Below are 17477 nucleotides of genomic sequence, written 5' to 3'. Positions count from 1 at the left end.
AGAGAGAGAGAGAGAGAGAGAGAGAGAGAGTGAGAGAGAGCGAGAGTTTCATTCGATAAGTGTCACTGTGACAAGTTGAAGAAAAAATGACTTGCCATTGAGTAACATTGGTATATAGAAAAAATTTGAAAAAGAAAAAAAAAAGAGATGGAAAAAAAAAAGAAAAATTCAATATCGCTCCACGGACAGCCGAGCATTGTGCAACGAGACAGACGACCGAGCGGTACGAAAGTTCGATTATTTGAAAATAAATATTTAGCCAGAATCGATTTTGGGAGGCGATATTTTTCTCTCGTCCAGGCATTTCCTTTGTGCGATCTTTCGTAGATCGTGTCTCGATTATTTGGAGCTAAGGTGAAAGCGGACAGAGAAGGTGTATTGAGTCGCGAGAACTGTTCGAAATGATCAATGGGTAATACTGACGTTAACAATTGCACAGAGCGATCAAAGTGGTATCAGCGAAAGTCTTTTTATCCTCTTCTCTCTCCGTGAAAATAGCCTCCACAGCCGCGCGACACTTGCAGTCACGTAGCAGGAATATCAATAGACAATTGCCAGATGGAATTTCAAAGGTCATTTCCGACTACGTTCGTCTGGGAACCAAAGTGCGAATTCAATTCCGTTCGATTGTCAAATTATCGATTTTGGTCATCGAACCTTCCGAATCAATAGTCACGTACGTAACGCGATGCTTATCCACGTACAAATATACGGACGCGTAAGATGACAATGACGAAGTGAAGGCGTCACTTTCCAAACACGAAAGAGCACGGAACTACATTTTCTAATTTACAGTGAAACACCATCGGGATTTCCCATTACCGACAGAAGAAACAATTCATTGCCTCGACTGCGGGTGAAACCTCAGAAGACGTAAGGAAACGAGAAAGAGAATTTATTGATTAGACACTAACCGAGGGGGAGTCTTTCTTTTTTTAGAAATGTTAAAAAAGGAAACAGCCAAAGTGAAAAATATATATATTTCATCACGCTCACCGTCGGAGGTTATAAAAATCGAGAATTCTCGTTCGATTTTTGCCTTAACCCCGTATTTCCATTTGTCAAATCCAATTGGTTATTAGTATCACGTATGTCGTGGAGTTTCCGTTCTACGTCACACGCATCCTTCCTCTCTAATATACTGACAAGATTAAAGAACCGTTCGCAAGGCAGACGTAGTGCAGCTTATTACGTATGGTCTAACGCGTCGGAGTTTCTGCGCATGCGTCAGCGACACTGTACACGTCAATTGCAGGACTTAATTAAGAAATACGAGGACCCTTAAAAATGCGGTGAAGATCGACAATGAGCTTTAAAAGTTTTTTGAAAAATTTCACTAATTTTCTGTTTCGGCTTCTCATTCGAATCTGACGTTTCACTTGTGCCCGGTTAGTATGTCTATATGTAAAAGTTCACGTAGCACAGTCATGTGGGCAAGGTCGTCCAGGTGGGAAGTATATTAAATCAAGGATTATTCGACAAAGGCCAAAGGTAACTTCAGGTCATAGTGACCTGAATTTTGCAACTGTACTTCTAGAGAGTAGGTAACGACACTTCCGACAAGCCATGGTCAAACTGTAAGATAACCACGCGTTGTTTCAGTAATGTCAGTACACACTGATCTGCATGTGACGTTAATCGATAATTCAATATCTCGTTAAAGCTAACTCACCTTGCAAAGTGCCACGCCGGTATCCAATCTGTCCATAAAATTATCGAGATTCATTCTGAGTTCAGGGTACAAAGCGTTCAGCCATTCGGCTAGATCCTCCTTCATAGCCACAAGATACTCCTCGGAGGACTTGAAGGGCCTGTACGGCCTCGCTTCCAATAGCACCGACATCTTTCGCTTGATTCTTTCTGAAACAGCAAGTAGATACGTTGTTAGGATAATAAAAAATAAATAAAAGACATTCTCCGCGGCGAAGACACGGCCGAGTGAAATTATTTGAATATCGCGCCATGCGTATACACAGCTGTGAGTCTTTTTCAGAAAAGAAATTCTTTCGCCTTTTATTCCCATTTCAAGTTGACAATCACAAATGCCTACATGGAATTTTATTTGAGTAATAAAGCACCTCAAAACGGTGTGAGTCACGCGACAAGATCATCCAGCTGAATATTATAAGCATAATAATCGAACGAATAGTCTATGACGTGAATTCGCATAGAAATAAAAAACGACAAAGAAAAAAAAAGAGAGAGAAAGATGTTCGTCAGGATAAATATTTCAACGTGTCTTGTTTGCGCATTTAATTATTTAATTGAATCTAAGAGAAATTCGAGGAGAGATAATCGAGTGTCGTTACTTAATAGCCACGTTAAAGTGGCGCCCGGTGAATAATACGAAAAAATAAAGAGTTAAAAACGCCAACTGTTTTGCAAGCTTTGAACAAAAAAAAATCGTCGTCGATACGCATCGCGCGCCGACAACGTTGTAATATATCGCGTATAATTATAGGAGTAGCGACAGTCATTATTCTCGGGATAGCAATAGCGCACCGTCGGTAAATTACCAACACGTAACGCAACATAACATAACCTAGGAGCGTTAACACGTCGAGCCCTGAAGCCCTGGAGCGTGCGAGTAAAGAAGAGGAGCAAAAGAAAGACAAGAAAAAAGAAAGAGAAGGAACTTTATAAAGGACGTGTAAACTCGCAAGTAGGATAGAATGTAAATAGGCAAGTACCGTTCGCCAAATACCTGACGCATCCGCCATTATTGCACACTGTCTACAATATATACACATAGTCGTTGTAAATACGTCCACGCAATGATCACCGAACCTGACAGACACAGAGTAATTCGGAACGCTTGAATCGTGAGAATCAAAGTGATTTTAATTTTAAATTCTAGAAGCCCGGGATTCCATTTGGTGCTCGTTGAAAAAAAATATACTAATAAGCCAGTAAGAGAAAAAACACACAGTGGTACCAATGCCGGAAGAAAAAAAGTCTCTACATGGGAAATGAGACCCCACGTTACACGCTGCTGGAATTTCTGGCGTCTCTTTTTCAATCCCGTATGGGATATTTGACTTTGTGAATGTAAAAAAATACAAGGTGGATATATAATGCCGGAGGTTGGAGGTTCGTGAGTAGACACGGGCGACCGAGGATTACAGTTTAGAAAGGCGTCTGTAAAATGTCACCAGTTCGAGTTTCTCGAAGCTCGCTAATCCGACACACGCCGATTCTCTTGATTGTGTATTGAATCTATTCGCACCGGTAGGTACTGGTTTGTTCCCGATGCTGTTACGGTGGGCTTATATCATCGTGATTCTACATACTATAGATAATTTTTCATGCACCTGACTACTCCGGCAATGATTTCGTCATCGTTCGCGAGATCACGATTCAGGATGACACGCGACGACTACCAGTCTCTGATGGATTTTGCATTTATTCCCAGCGAAGATCCGACGATAACGATAAATATTTATACAGAAATACGTTGGTTTGCATCTTTAAAAATTTAACACAAATACTACAATCTCACTTAAATCACTCCACGTATGTATTTCGTGTTGCCATTGATCCCGTGGTTAATAATTTTATTCCTGGTAATAAAATCGTTCTTTCTTTGCTTATCTTTGATTCACTTTTTTCTCTCTCAATACGCTCGCGGACGATTGCCACGTGTTGTACACGTCCAGCAGTATAAGCAGATGATTATGTACCACAGGGATTAAGCCTGTCCAACTGCGAGACTTTGCATATTTACGACACGTCGAGCAGCTTTCGAGTGAATCGCGAAACTTGTCGTTTCTTTGGATTAATTCTTGTATCCATCTTTTACTGTCTCTCTTTCTCCCTCTCGATTACTAGAATCGCGACGAGATGTCTCATTTGCTCACTCACTCCTTAAAGCGAAGATTTTCTCAGAAGCGCGTAACCGAAAGAGGCGTAATAACTATATTAACCACGTTAGTATCTCGCGATTCTAATCTCACGAAGTATCTGACTCTATGGCTTAAGCTCGTTAAGAGCTCTATTGTACCACGCGGAATTAATTCTTACCTTCTTTTTACATCGAATGAGTCAATTGTTTGTCGATTGTCAAGACAACGATCACGCAACGGTACACTCACGCTCGCGGAACTGATTCGACTGGCTGCTCGTCAACAGTTTCCGTAGCAAAGTCAAATGTGTATTTAAAATAGGTATATTTAAATAAAGCAAATTCTCTAAACTATTCATTAACCATTTTTCTCACCATCTTCGATTAGTCGCCATAACAAAATCGTAATTCTCTTGTTTGACTCAGCCAACCGCCATAGATGGCGCCTCAAGGAATTTCGAAGAGTCAAATGAGCGACTATCGACAAATTTGAAAAATAGGCGTGTAAAAAAATAAAAGATCTTTCGGTATGCATAGAGTGTAACCGAGCATTTCACATTCTCGTGGATAACGCCATTTCTTTGTATAAATATGTATATATATCGCATTACCGTTATTCCTGAAATGACTCTCTCGTTTTCCGTCTAGCGTCGCTCCTCTGTATATCCATCTAGGCTCGGTAACACAGTCCTCCCCTGACGGCACGACGAATCCCGCCCACAACTCGAATTTCAGTCGGTCGTTTCTACATTTTTATCGTCGCTCTGTGTCCCGGCGTTATAAACAAAGCCTGCGGCCATCACGGAATACCAAAGTCGGCCATATTCTTCTCTCTAGACTAGACTCGACGAAAGGACAGACGAGGATTCAAGAGACCTCTAGACGTGTTTTCATTCTCCATCGAACACATAGTACACAGAGATGCGCAACATTTAAATAAATGTATGACATACATATATCGGCCATACGTACGTATATGTGTATTTATAAAAACCACGGCTGACTATTTCTTTTATAATTCCTTGATCTCGTGGCAGACTTTTATTATTGCGGTTTCTTACTGTATACATCTCTTCGCATGACTGCTTCCATAGATAACCCCAAGCGCTATGCACACTCATGAAAATCATTTCCAATAATTCTGACTTATTGTATGTCTATTTATGGATATATCAAAGTGACTCGACTCTAGATACAGGTGCAAGATCATTGGCCGTACTTTACTGTATGTACATCAAAGAAAATATCTGGCCAGTAGATTATAATGGCGCGGAACGTACGCTCTAAGAAATATGATATCTTCATTTTGTATCCGCGTCTCAGGGCACCGATAATGTCCGTAACACTCCGCAAGCGATTTATCATGGCCGCCGAGTCTCAAGATCGCCGCGTGCGCGGTTAACGAGATGGATTATCGTCATTATACCTGATCCGCCTCGATGTATGCGAGGCAATGAATTTTTATTAATTCAGTAAAACACGCGACGCCAGGATAACCCATGAAATCGGAAAGACCGCGAGAACGTGTACGCCTCTTGCGGCAAGACAAAAATATATAAAATGACCGCTCACGTAAAAACCACGAATACAAAAAAAAACTTGAACGGTAAAAAGAAACTACCTGAACGCTAACCAAGGTGGTCCATGAGGTTCGTTGAAATATTTTTTGATCAATTAATTAAGAGTATACGAGCTGGACATTCGAATACGAGCGTCCCGAACATGACGCTTTGTATCAACTACTTAAATCTACATAGACAATTATGTTTATAATGTTGTCTGTACTGGATATAGGTACGAAGGTGGCCGGCGGGCAACGGGGTCTCACCACGGAAGAAAATCTTGTGAATGAGCGGGTCCGCTCCATTCACTTTTAACTGAACCCGACGCCGCGAGACTCTGTAATGATGCAGCATTCTACGGCTCTTGCGATCCACTCTGTTACCAGTTTGCCTACCTACCTACCTACCTACCTACCCCTGTAGCTGGCACGACGTGTGCGCGTTACGAATTTACTTACACGCTCGTTTCGAAGTCGCGTGCTCTGCGATTTGTAATGGATTAGACGTATACGGAGGAACGTGCTGTCATACCAAAGCGCCTGTACATAGAGGACCCTCGTATCTTACATAAAAGTAATAAATAAAAATTAAAAATTTCCTATACTATGCACATCGATTGAAGTATAAGTGGATTACAATAGGGACAATATTGTTTGTTCAGGATTTAAACTAACTTTTTACAATATTTAGTCTCTGATTCATGGGATTCTTGATTACGACTGTTTTACTTGTTATCAGCAGCACATTAACAGGGCAGTGGCAAAGTCTACGTACCAACTGGAAGTCTTTTATTTTTATTGTCAATGGATAAGAATAATTGGATCGCGCTTTGTTGAACTTCCTGATTAATATTCTTTAGTACTGTTTGGATATATCAGATATTAAATGCTAAAAATTCTTATGCTGACTGGACGTTTAATTTCCTGATAAGCACAGGTGAATTTAAATTACTATTTAGTGTAATGGATTTTCACCAAAATCATTGATTTTATGTATAAATGTTTAAGGTAGATATGAGAGATTATTGTTATCGATATTACGTCACATAAGTCATTGTAACAGTGATAACACCTGATGGTGTGGAATCGATAACGAGTTTGACGTTCGTTAAGTTAATTATGCTCCTGTTGCTCATTTAGAATCGACAGATTAAATTGCGCTACGCGCACCGTCCCGAGACGGATTAAGTATCTAGAATGTTATTACCTTTTTATGATTGTACGCGCAGATACATATGTATACATCGTCTAGAGATGTAATAAAGAAACTATCTATGCGTAATTGAATGAACGAACCTTACTGTTATTTAATGAAGTAACTGCATTCGGCTTACCTAGTTATCTTATCCAGGACACTCGGTACTTCTAATCACTTCTGATATTGGTACACTCGCGTTAATAAAAAATTACGTCTTAACTGTTCAAAGTGCTACTCTTGGATTTGTTTTTAATGCAGATTACGCCAGAGGCACTGCCGTATTTTAAAGGGACGAAGGGCTCACGCCGTTTACACTACCCTTACATTCGCTCTTGTCCTGGTTCAAATCACAGTTTCAATTTTGAAAAATAACCTTCTCCTGCGAGTGGACACTCGCTATAAGTACTTCGGTTTTCTTCTGATTTATTTTTTTTAATTTTCACAGCTCCTCAATGATTTGTGTACTTTCTAGCCGCTTGTTAAATCGGCGAATATACCCTCAGAATTTCAAGTTGAACTCGTCTCGTGGGGCACCTATCAACCCCATGCTCGCGCGATCACGTCCCAAGCAGAGACTGAAGCGCCTATGGGCTGTTCACCCGTATAAATGCTGCAGCTGACTCCCCACGTCGGTATTACATGAAATGTGGAAAGGGAAACGGTGTTTCATTTTCAGTGCACTAGAGTGTGCCACTGTGCGAAGTGAATCAGTTTACATTTGAAATGAAGTGGAACTTACCATTGGGGCTACAATTACTGATTGCCTTGTGGATCTATCTTATTTAGCCTGGAGTAAGTAGAGTACTGCTTTTGTTAGTGGTACAAATTTACAGTACTCTATCGATATTCATGATCGTGGATATGACTTTGGTTTAGGTTCGTGAGCAGAAGCAAGAATTGACTTTACTGTGGATTAATATTCTTTGTAAGTATATGATTATTTAATCAACTCGAACTAAAATATAACAACTTATTTATAAACATATAAGTCTTCTTAACAATCTAATTAGCTGCTTTTATTGTGAAGAAGAATAAGATAAAAATATGAAGTCTTGTGAATAAAATAAAATGAAACATTATAACGAAAAATAAAGATTTGATTGTACTCTTTTTACTCTATAATACGTCGGCGAAGTATTTTTTTGGTCTTAACTTCAAGCCTTTATTGCTGCCTATGTTTTTGGACGGTGTCACGAAGATTTTGGGCGTTGAACACTTTTCTCCACTAATGACATTTACACATAAATATAAATATTAGTCAGCTAACATTATAGGAAATAATGAAATAAATAGTTAGAAATACATACCATTTAATAAAATTACTTTCTCCTGACGCATAAGTATTTTCACTTATCAAAACTGTTGGCAAACATCTTCTGGGTGGCGTTAAAATATCTAAAAATTCCACAGAATTTAATAGTGTAATCATAAAGCATTGCATTGCATTAAAATTAAATCAAATCAATTGATCTTACTTGGAGCTACTCTTAGCTTTGAAGAGGAAAGTTTTTTTGAACTATATTGAGTGACGTTCTTGGGTGACGGTTTTAGGTGTGAACGTACATTTTTTATCGGCGACTTTACTGATCTCCTTACTGAAGTTGACGACGATGTTGTACTAGGCGAAATAGTACCTATAAAACACAAATTTCCTTTACTACTTCTGCCACGCATAAACTATAAATGTGAAAGATTTTTCAAATCAATATTATTTATTGACGTACTCAGTTTTGGTGAGAACAGCTTTCGTAGAGAAGATACTGGTTTAATGGGTGATGTATTTACAACCCTGGACACATTATTTCCTGACATTGTATTAGATCTTTCTATTTTCTTTGTATTCGGAGATACTGTGCGTTCTCCTTGAGCGAGTACCCTGAGAAAATTGTCTATAGACTGTCTTGTCCTACGCAATCGCTGATCACTTCTCTTTTGCGGATGCATATCAATTAGATCCCGACACAATTTCTTTGTTGCAATTAATTCACGAAGTAACTTTGTATTAAGACTTTCCTCGTTATCCAGGGATGCCATTTGAACATCACATATCAAATCTAATGCAGAACTGCTACTACTACTTGAATTTTGATTTACACAAGTTGAAGTATTTTCCATGACGATACTGTTGTCGCATACTTTACACAAATGTTCTAGGTAAAGAAATGTTTCTTCTGTACATGAGTTGGTAGATATTAATCGTGATGGTGGTGCAGAATCTTTAACATTATTATGTTTCTCTTTATCCTTCATAGTTTTACACGTTTTCAAGGACATTTTGCTGTTTGTACTTTTTGTTGGATTGTGGGAGCATGCACATGATTTTGATTCATTATTCATAATAGAGCATTCATTAAAGGATGGAGCCCATTGAGGTGTTGATTCATCTTGAATAAACTTTGTGTTCTTATGGAGTCCTTCATGCTGTCTCTCATTTTGTGATTCTTCAAGTAAAGTAGTTAATCTGTCTATATAACTTTTATTTTTCAGTATATTTAATTTTTTACTATTGGGAACTATATTTTTTGACAAAATTTTTGATGAAGCAGGTTTACATCGTGGCGACAGAACGTAATGTTTATTAGGTACAATTTGATTTTTTAAATATTTCGATGTTGATATGTCAGTATGTTCTTTTAAGTTCTTTATAGTAAGAGGTACTTGTTTGGATGTGTGTCCATCCTTAATACATCTATCATGTACAGCTTGTTGTACATTGTAATTAGCATCTCTGCCGATAGTTTGAAATTTTGTTTGGAGCTTATCTTTGCACTTTTGACACACAGTGGTTGAAATATCAACTATTAGGTTATTATATCTACCAATTGTATCTTCTTGCTTTTCTAATTCTCTACTAGCAATATCCAGAGATTTAGGCATATCGTCACTTGTAAATTTAGTCATAGAATCTGCCATGCCCGCAACATCATTAGATTCACTATTTTCATTGGGTGATGATAAAGATACCAATTGATTCAATATAGTGGTTACTTTATCAAATGTATCATCTATTTTCAAACTTTCCAACTGTCCCGCTAAAATTGTAGAATCAGTAAAAGTTTGTACAACTCCTGTTGTTATACCTTGTTTAGCTTCACTGACAAGTCGCCCAGCCAGCATATGGGAAGTCTGATAAGGTCCAGAAGATTCTTCACAAGATACTATAAAAATACATCAAACACAAAATGCTTAGACATTAATCATCACTTAGACAAAAGTTTTAGATCAGCCATAAATATTATTGTGATTGCTTCATGCATACCAAAATTTTCAGTGCCCGAAGTGCAATTAGACCCAGCATCAAATGCCTCGTTCAATTGGGAATTGCTGCTTGACGAATCTGTTTCTAGTTGCAAACAAATAAAGAAAAACCAGAAGTGAGCCCAAAATATATTTCCTTCCAGTAAGTCTACACATTTACATGGAACAGAGAATTAAAGAATGTCAAAAATGAATTGATTTATACTACACTTACTAAAGGCACTGATGGATTTCTTAAAATTATCTTCACATCTACGATTTATATTCATTTTCGATAAACCACCTGTTCTACTCTTCGCGATCCACGCGTCCGTTACTGGAATACCTGCCGTTGGATTTTAAATAAACAGTGGTGCCACTGTAACGGCGTAGGAAGACCAAGAACCCTTTACCAATTGAATGAATCGATTTTTTTGTAATACCAACAGAATATGCATACAACCTGTATTCAAAAAAATTAATTGTTTTGATAATTATAATTTTATTTCAAATTGTACGATAAGTTTACACATTGCATTTCTCTGACTAAATAGTTATATATATGTAAACATTAATCAAACGAGACACTGTGACGATACAATTTATGCGCAGTAAAAAATTTCTTAAGGTGCACCAGATCGTTTTGCTTCGAAGTCTAATATATCTTTCTTACGTTCAGCTCCCCATTGATATTTACTGATATTCATTTTTCCAACTACTCGATGACAAGGAATCAAATATCCAACGCGGTTATTCGCTACGGCATTGGCAACCGCTCTTATGGCTTTTGGTTTATCAATCATGCGAGCGACTTCTTCGTACGTCCTTGTTTCTCCTTCAGGGATGGATAGGAGTGTCTGCCAAACTTTTGTTTGAAATTCCGTACCTTTAAGTACAACGGATATAGAATCCTTGAGTGTACCATCATCTTCATGAAAAATCTTTTCCACAATTCCTTTGATTGCACTCTGATCCTTCGTGTATTTTACGTCTGGCCATTCAGCTTTCAGAGTTTTGAAAGCACTGGATTCAGACTGATCCACGAATGATAAATAACACACGCCTTTCGTTGTCATACCAATTAGACATTTTCCAAAAGGTGTTTGATGATAGCCATACGTGATCTCAAATTCTGAGCTATTTCTTTTATACTCCGCTGGACTTATAATTTCAATTAAAACCATTTTCTCCTTGAAAATTATTCCAGAGCGTAATATATTACTCAATAACACTATGTAGATTATTTAAAATATTGCTGGCTTCACTGTTTATGCTTTATAGCTTATTTGTTATTATTTTGAATAGCGTAACTGGCTTTTACTATACGACGTATGTACTTCTGAACGAATCAACGTTTAATAGTGTATTTGATATTACGCGAATCCTAGCAATCCTGAGATTCTGATCATTGGCGCATAAAGTAGTTTCAGCTAAAAGGCGAAAAGCCACCAACCAATAAAATCATTTTGCGTGTTTGGAGGGTAGAAATGCTAAGATTTAAGGCCGTAGTCAAAGGTCTTAAGTGTCCTCGCCACAGTCTTCGGGTATTTTCGAGTAGCTTCGGCCGACGTAACGATCGTGACGTATCGGATGAGCGCATGGCGGCAATGGCGGCTTAAAAAGCCGTCCAAAGTGTTTCTGTATAGTTTCTTGCTCGATTTTGTCGCTACAGTTTTTGTTGAGTGTAATAAAGTATTATTAGACGGTATATCTATACGAGGCTTGATAATATGAATCGTTTGGAAGATCCTCCCAGTCTCGTTAAGGGCAGGAAGCCATCTTTTATCGGAATGAACGGTTAGTTGTATTATTCGCAATGTTGATTTTATTCTGAGATGGCAAATTCACAATGTTGCATATATATTATTTTATTATAATATTACGAAAAATGTTAAAAATGCATATAGGATTAATATATATTTTTCAACGTTCTTGTAGGGGGCCCTGAAACAGAGGATCAGCAACGTTTACGTTTTCAAGTTGAGCTGGAGTTTGTCCAATGCCTTGCAAATCCAAACTACTTAAACTGTATGTTCATGATGTGTATTTACTTTATTATATTATTAACTGTATTAGATGAATTAAGTAGAGGTTATAAATAGTTTTCTTTTTGCAGTTTTGGCACAGCGTGGTTATTTCAAGGACTCTACATTTATAAATTACCTGAAATATTTATTATACTGGAAGGAACCGGAGTACGCGAAGTACTTGAAATATCCAATGTGTCTTTATTTCTTGGATCTCCTTCAGTATGAACACTTCAGAAGGGAAGTTGTTAACTCGCAATGTACAAAATTCATTGACGACCAACAAATTTTGCTCTGGCAACATTACACACGACGCCGAACGAGACTTCTTCAAACAGCTGCAGAACAAACTCAACCCAACAATCCGCAAAACAATGGTATGGTGCAGCCAAAGGTACCTTAAAGACTGTGAAATATTGTATACCTACAATAATAAGTTCTACGAAGATAATTGTTATTTTATACTGAGGTGTAAATTTTATTTTCCTTTAAAGCAATGCACTTTAGATTCAACATACGTTGCAAATAAAATGCTTTTTTATATTTATTATACAAGAGTTGATTCTTTTAAGATGTTTAAGATTATATAGATGACAGGAAGCATGACAGTAAAATAATCGATAGCAATATATTTTTCCATGTCCTGCTTTACAATGATATATTTCCTTCATAAACTTTCAATATTAATTTTATCACTGTAGTAAAACAAATCATTATTCTAAGTTCCTATAAAGTGTAACGTAAAAATTTATGACAGCTTGCAGCGTTAGAATAAATGTAATACAAGTTATCATAAAATCTAATCGTGAATGAGTAAGGGTGGTTATAATTAAACATATATGTTACAATATCATCTTATAGACTAGTCTTAAAAAACCTAAATACTTTGGTCTTTCTCAGCCTCTAATAATTAACATTTACAATATGAAACGAACCATTTTGGAACTTTAATTCAAGTATATTCACAGCATCGACCTCGACAGAAAAGGAATGCAAGAAGGCAAATATAAATTCAAAAATACCAGTATTCTCGTAAAAAAAAAAATTCGAAAAAGCCACCGTAATTTGCTAACATCATCCAATATCAAACGAAGCGAGACAAAACGGTTTCCGTAATAATTCCAGGAAGTAGCGCGTATCTATCCTAGTAGTTTACATATATTACTTCCTGTTTCTTTCATATACTCACACTTACACGGTCTATTACCTAGCTTGCTATACAGCTAAATATCAAAAAGTGATTATAACAAATCACAACGCTTTCACGTAACAAGATCAGATACTAAACACCGAGGATACTTAATTTGCGTTCTTATTTTCAGAAAAATTTACAATTATACCGTTACCAGCATCAACCCATTCTTCAGAAAAGAGTTTTTCACGCAAAGCATTACGCTCACGCGTTTCTTCTTCACCACCACTCCCTTTATTATTTATTTCATTTTTATTTTGCTTTCTCTTACGAAAAAGACGTTCGCAATCTTCTATAGTATCCGGCAAGGATTCGTGCAAAGTTTCAGGCAGTAACAATATGGTGAGCCCTGAAATAATGCTTAGAATTCCCGCAATGCCAATCGGAAATAATGTTGATACATAATCACCCTGAAATAAAAAGAAAAAATATATATATTATTCTCATTGCTTTTTAAAATATTCATAAAAATCAATTACGTACCAATAACAAGACTTGCGGTGTAATTAAAGTACCTATTCGTGCCACCGTTCCGCATAAACCTAAGGAAGCACCGCGCACAACCGTTGGAAATAGTTCCATAGTATATATAAAAAGTGATGTGAATAGAACTAGCAATATTGATTTACACGGCACAAGGAGGATCGTCTTCATGGGTCCTGGAAACGATATCAATTAACACGAGTGAAATCGAAAGATTTGAGTTTTCGAAAAATTTTATGACAATCATTAGTTTTATTATGATACAATTAATTGACTTACCGATCCAGACTAATGATTGATTGGGTAACAGCGTGAGAATTATCACTGTCAGACACACACTGCCAGAAAAGCATTGACCTATGCATATGGGTATTCTTCGACCAAATTTATTTAATATAAAGTAGCCTATTGTGTAACCGCAAATATCCAAGGCGCCGCCAGTGGCGAAACTTATGTGTTTGTTACCATCCGAACTTGGTAGTAAGAATGTTACAGTGTAATAACACACTGAGCAACTGAACCTTAAATTACATTATTGAAAAATAATTATTTTGTCGATTTGGTATGGTTGGTATTTATGATACTCACCACAGTAGCAAGGTAACAAATAAGTACCTCCTGAGTGCTTTATGTTTTAATAAGTCAATAATATTTTGAGTATTCTTTTTTTTCGAATCTTCCACAAGACTAATATCATTTTCTGTTTCCAATTCTTTTGAATCGCTTTCAGTTTCGACATCTTTTTCTGAATTTTGTTCAAGCTCGGCTATCGCATCATTCCTTATGGTGTTATTCGCATTTTTTGCTGTTTCCGCATTTTTGGAATTTCTATTACTGTTTGAATTATTCGAGGGTAAATCGGGTTTGAGTTCAACCGCGTCGCTTTTTTCTTTCGTATATCCATGACTAGTTTGAAAATTCGAAAGTCTTTTTTCCAAATTGTTGGGGCTGGCTCTCAAGCTGACTTCTACAATCGAAATAAAAAATTCAATGTTATATGCATATTCTAAAATAATTTTTGCACCATTATCAAAGATTTTTACGTACTCTGCACTTTTTGCTCGATAACGTCTCCATTGTGTAATAAATTTGTAGACTCTTCGACAATTTCTTCATTATTTTTTTTTATATCGATATTGAGAATTCGAGATCGTCTTTTAGGCTCGCTTACAACATTAGTACCATTTGAATTCTGAACAACAGTAGTATCATTGCCCTCTTCGGCTTGAGAAGTTCTCGAGCAACAGGCGTTATATTTATCGAATTTTTCGATTACAATATCAGCTTCTGTAAATTTCCCTTTAGCAATAAGCCATCTTGGTGACTCTGGAATAATCCTGAAAATAGTTGTAGTAAAATTTATCGTGAAATCTTTCTGAGCAAGTTAAGTACCATATGCCACTATACATATATCCTATATCAATTTTATAAATATAATAACCATATATAAAGCACTGTTACGGCTGTAGGAACCGCCATACCCAGCTGTAAAATTCTCCAGTCAGGTATAATGAAGCTCAAACCAGCAATCATTATTATTCCAAAAGAAAAGAATAACTGCATGCCCATGCCAACAATGGTCCTGGCTCTTGTTGGAAATAATTCAAAAATCAACATACAGCTGGCGTTTTGTAATCCTTGGATAAAGACACCCTGAAGTCCACGGATAATCAAGAAGGTAGAGTAATCCTGAAGAAAGGATATTAAATACCTTAAAACTCTTTTAAAAAATTTTATCACAATTATTTTCTTTTACCTGAACTATATAGAGTGATGCTCCAAGTGCGCCTTGTGTATATAAAGACATTGCCAACACAGGAAGTCGTCCGATTCGGTCAATGATGAAACCAGAGAGCCAAGCGCCAATCAAAATACCAATAACATAAAAAGTCGTGCCTAATGATGCCAGAAATCGTCTCTCACAAATTAATTCCCATTCGGTGACTACAGTGCTCTCGTAGCCAACAGTTTCAAAATGATATCCTGTCGGACACGATTCCAGCCTACCGATAAGATTTTTCGTTTGATTTCGTATTGGGAATAATTCTGAGGTACAGCCATACGTTTTATTCTCATTTGGTATCTAAAAAACAGTCAGTGCTATGGTGTTACTGTATATATGATAATATTTAGTTTGATTAAAATTAAAAAATCTGCCTAACATGTCATTGGCAGATGTGTCATAGAAAATTTTGAAAAATTACCTCACAAAAATATTTTGGTGTAAAGTTGTGAAATGCAGGTAAAATATGATTCGATGACACTGTCATGTAACTGAACCCTATCAGAAGGAAAACGGATATTTGGTAACATCCAATTTTCATCTTATCCACGTCCACTTTATCACTTGATGGGTTCATTGTTTTTTTTTATTATTTTATAATTAATGATAGAGCCAATTGAAAATATAAATACGTTTAAAAATGTGTATACTTATTTTTCGTTTATTTTGAAATCATTATATTGCCATCACAGTATCAATTAATAATTGAAAAAGATTAGTAACTGCACCGACTTCAGTTTCACTTTTTTTTTTTAATTTTACGATATCAAATAATCAGTTTGACATTGTTGCTCAAAAGCATGAAAAACAGTACCATTCATAAGTCTGGAAACTAAATAACACTAATGCTCTTTAGTATAATTTTATAAATTTATTGTAAAATTCGCATTGTAGAATTTTAATAGTGGACAAGTCACGAAAGCCAGAAACAAAGTGTCACCCACGAGAGTCGACGACAAACTGAGAGAAGCTGAGTTCTCTTAAAAGGATAGTCGGCATGGAGGTTTCCGGCCAATGAACACATCAGAATCGGTGGCATTGTTTAATTACTATGGTAGTATAGAGACTCTTACTTTTCATTGTCAATGATGATAATCGTTAAACATCAATAAAAAAGAAAGTAATCCGCCACGATGCAAATTCTTCAATCCACAGATATAGCAAATCTTTAATTTCTCCAAAGATTAATCCTTGCGCAACCCGTGTTTAAACGGATGGTAAACCAAAATTGACGAGATAAAAAAATTGAAAATTTCAATCATGAAACACGGAATAAGATCTACAGGACTCTCCATATTTTTCCTACCAAACTAAGAAGGACATTCCACAAGTGGAAATGAAAGAAAAAATTTGTGTTATATGAAGACCAGATATGAACACTATTACATAGTTACAGACAAAAAATTAAACGCTATATGAAATACGTAACGAGACGTATTATTATTTAAATTTTTTGTTTCAAATTTTTATGCTTGTACGTCGGTACAAGTTTCATATCAGTTTAGTATAAAATTTATTACATTACGAATTTTTTGTAAATGCTGCTGAATTTCAGTAATCGAGTTATTAATTCGTTGCCCTAATTCTTCACGTGACGTCACTTATGCCCTGTAAATCTTTTGAGAGTATCAAACTATTTTGGAGAAACAACATAGTGACAAGATAAGAACGTTTGACTTTAAATATTCTGTAATGCAAAATTCATTGTACACCTATTTCATATTGCGTTCAATAGTTTTGTTATCAGACCTTAATACACACAATTTTATCCTATTTCCATTTGTAGAATTTTGGAGGGAAGAAACCACAATACTTTGCAATTTTATATTTTCAGTCGTCGAAGGTATAAAGTTAAAAAACTTAAAAATGAAAACCACCCTCTGTACATTTGTGTGAATATCAAAGAACATTGGCTGATGTAGAACAATAGTACGTTGACGTAACCATTGTGCATTATAACATACAGATATAGTGCTTATACAGTTAGGTCTATGAACTCTGAAAATACATTTATATCTATAACATGTTTACAATAGAGCATTATATATATATATATATATTGCATATACTTATTGATTCCGTCGTCATCGGAGACCTACTAAACTAATTCTGCCGCTTTAACGAAATAAAATATAACATGTTTACAATAGAGCAT

The 17477-nt window shown here is 36.3% G+C and overlaps 4 protein-coding genes across 11 annotated transcripts in view; 1 reads left to right on the top strand and 3 right to left on the bottom strand.

Moving 5' to 3' along the window:
• LOC107266914 (GAS2-like protein pickled eggs) overlaps window positions 1-7195 on the bottom strand; it is a 37477-nt gene extending 30282 nt beyond the window's left edge. For 2 of the 7 annotated variants that reach the window (XM_025084007.1, XM_025084009.1), the window contains exons 1-3: window positions 6737-7195; window positions 5935-5965; window positions 1673-1860 (exon numbers count right to left, since the gene is read on the bottom strand). In XM_025084007.1, coding sequence (XP_024939775.1) covers window positions 1673-1860; window positions 5935-5950 — 204 coding nt within the window. In that variant the 5' untranslated portion in view covers window positions 5951-5965; window positions 6737-7195. The other 5 variants (XM_015737940.2, XM_015737939.2, XM_025084008.1 and 2 more) reach the window with 5 other exon arrangements.
• A 318-nt stretch (window positions 7196-7513) lies between these two features.
• LOC107266801 lies at window positions 7514-11166 on the bottom strand. 2 transcript variants are annotated; one of them, XM_015737673.2, is made up of 7 exons: window positions 10511-10593; window positions 10073-10300; window positions 9860-9943; window positions 8325-9758; window positions 8076-8234; window positions 7908-7995; window positions 7514-7825 (listed from the first exon to the last, which is right to left on the bottom strand). In XM_015737673.2, the coding sequence occupies exons 2-7, from the start codon at window positions 10125-10127 to the stop codon at window positions 7717-7719; spliced, it is 1929 nt and encodes a 642-aa protein (XP_015593159.1). In that variant the 5' UTR covers window positions 10128-10300; window positions 10511-10593; the 3' UTR covers window positions 7514-7716. The 2 variants fall into 2 exon arrangements, with proteins under 2 accessions (XP_015593159.1, XP_024939778.1); XM_025084010.1 differs by lacking the exons at window positions 10073-10300; window positions 10511-10593 and adding an exon at window positions 10724-11166.
• A 249-nt stretch (window positions 11167-11415) lies between these two features.
• LOC107266809 (mediator of RNA polymerase II transcription subunit 31) lies at window positions 11416-12414 on the top strand. The gene is made up of 3 exons (XM_015737685.2): window positions 11416-11634; window positions 11776-11865; window positions 11954-12414. Exons 1-3 carry the CDS (start codon window positions 11568-11570, stop codon window positions 12265-12267), a joined length of 471 nt encoding a protein of 156 aa, XP_015593171.1. The 5' UTR covers window positions 11416-11567; the 3' UTR covers window positions 12268-12414.
• A 79-nt stretch (window positions 12415-12493) lies between these two features.
• LOC107266800 (organic cation transporter protein-like) lies at window positions 12494-16271 on the bottom strand. Its single transcript, XM_015737671.2, has 8 exons — window positions 15744-16271; window positions 15296-15622; window positions 14981-15228; window positions 14587-14876; window positions 14128-14506; window positions 13819-14060; window positions 13540-13715; window positions 12494-13466 (listed from the first exon to the last, which is right to left on the bottom strand). The coding sequence occupies exons 1-8, from the start codon at window positions 15897-15899 to the stop codon at window positions 13164-13166; spliced, it is 2121 nt and encodes a 706-aa protein (XP_015593157.1). The 5' UTR covers window positions 15900-16271; the 3' UTR covers window positions 12494-13163.
• Between the last annotated feature and the right edge of the window lie 1206 nt (window positions 16272-17477).

The sequence above is a fragment of the Cephus cinctus genome, unplaced genomic scaffold, assembly GCF_000341935.2.
Source record: "Cephus cinctus unplaced genomic scaffold, Ccin1 Ccin1_scaffold0330, whole genome shotgun sequence".
Lineage (NCBI taxonomy): Eukaryota > Metazoa > Arthropoda > Insecta > Hymenoptera > Cephidae > Cephus > Cephus cinctus.
Note: the sequence above shows the minus strand (reverse complement) of the source record. Positions and strands in the feature narration are given on the sequence as shown.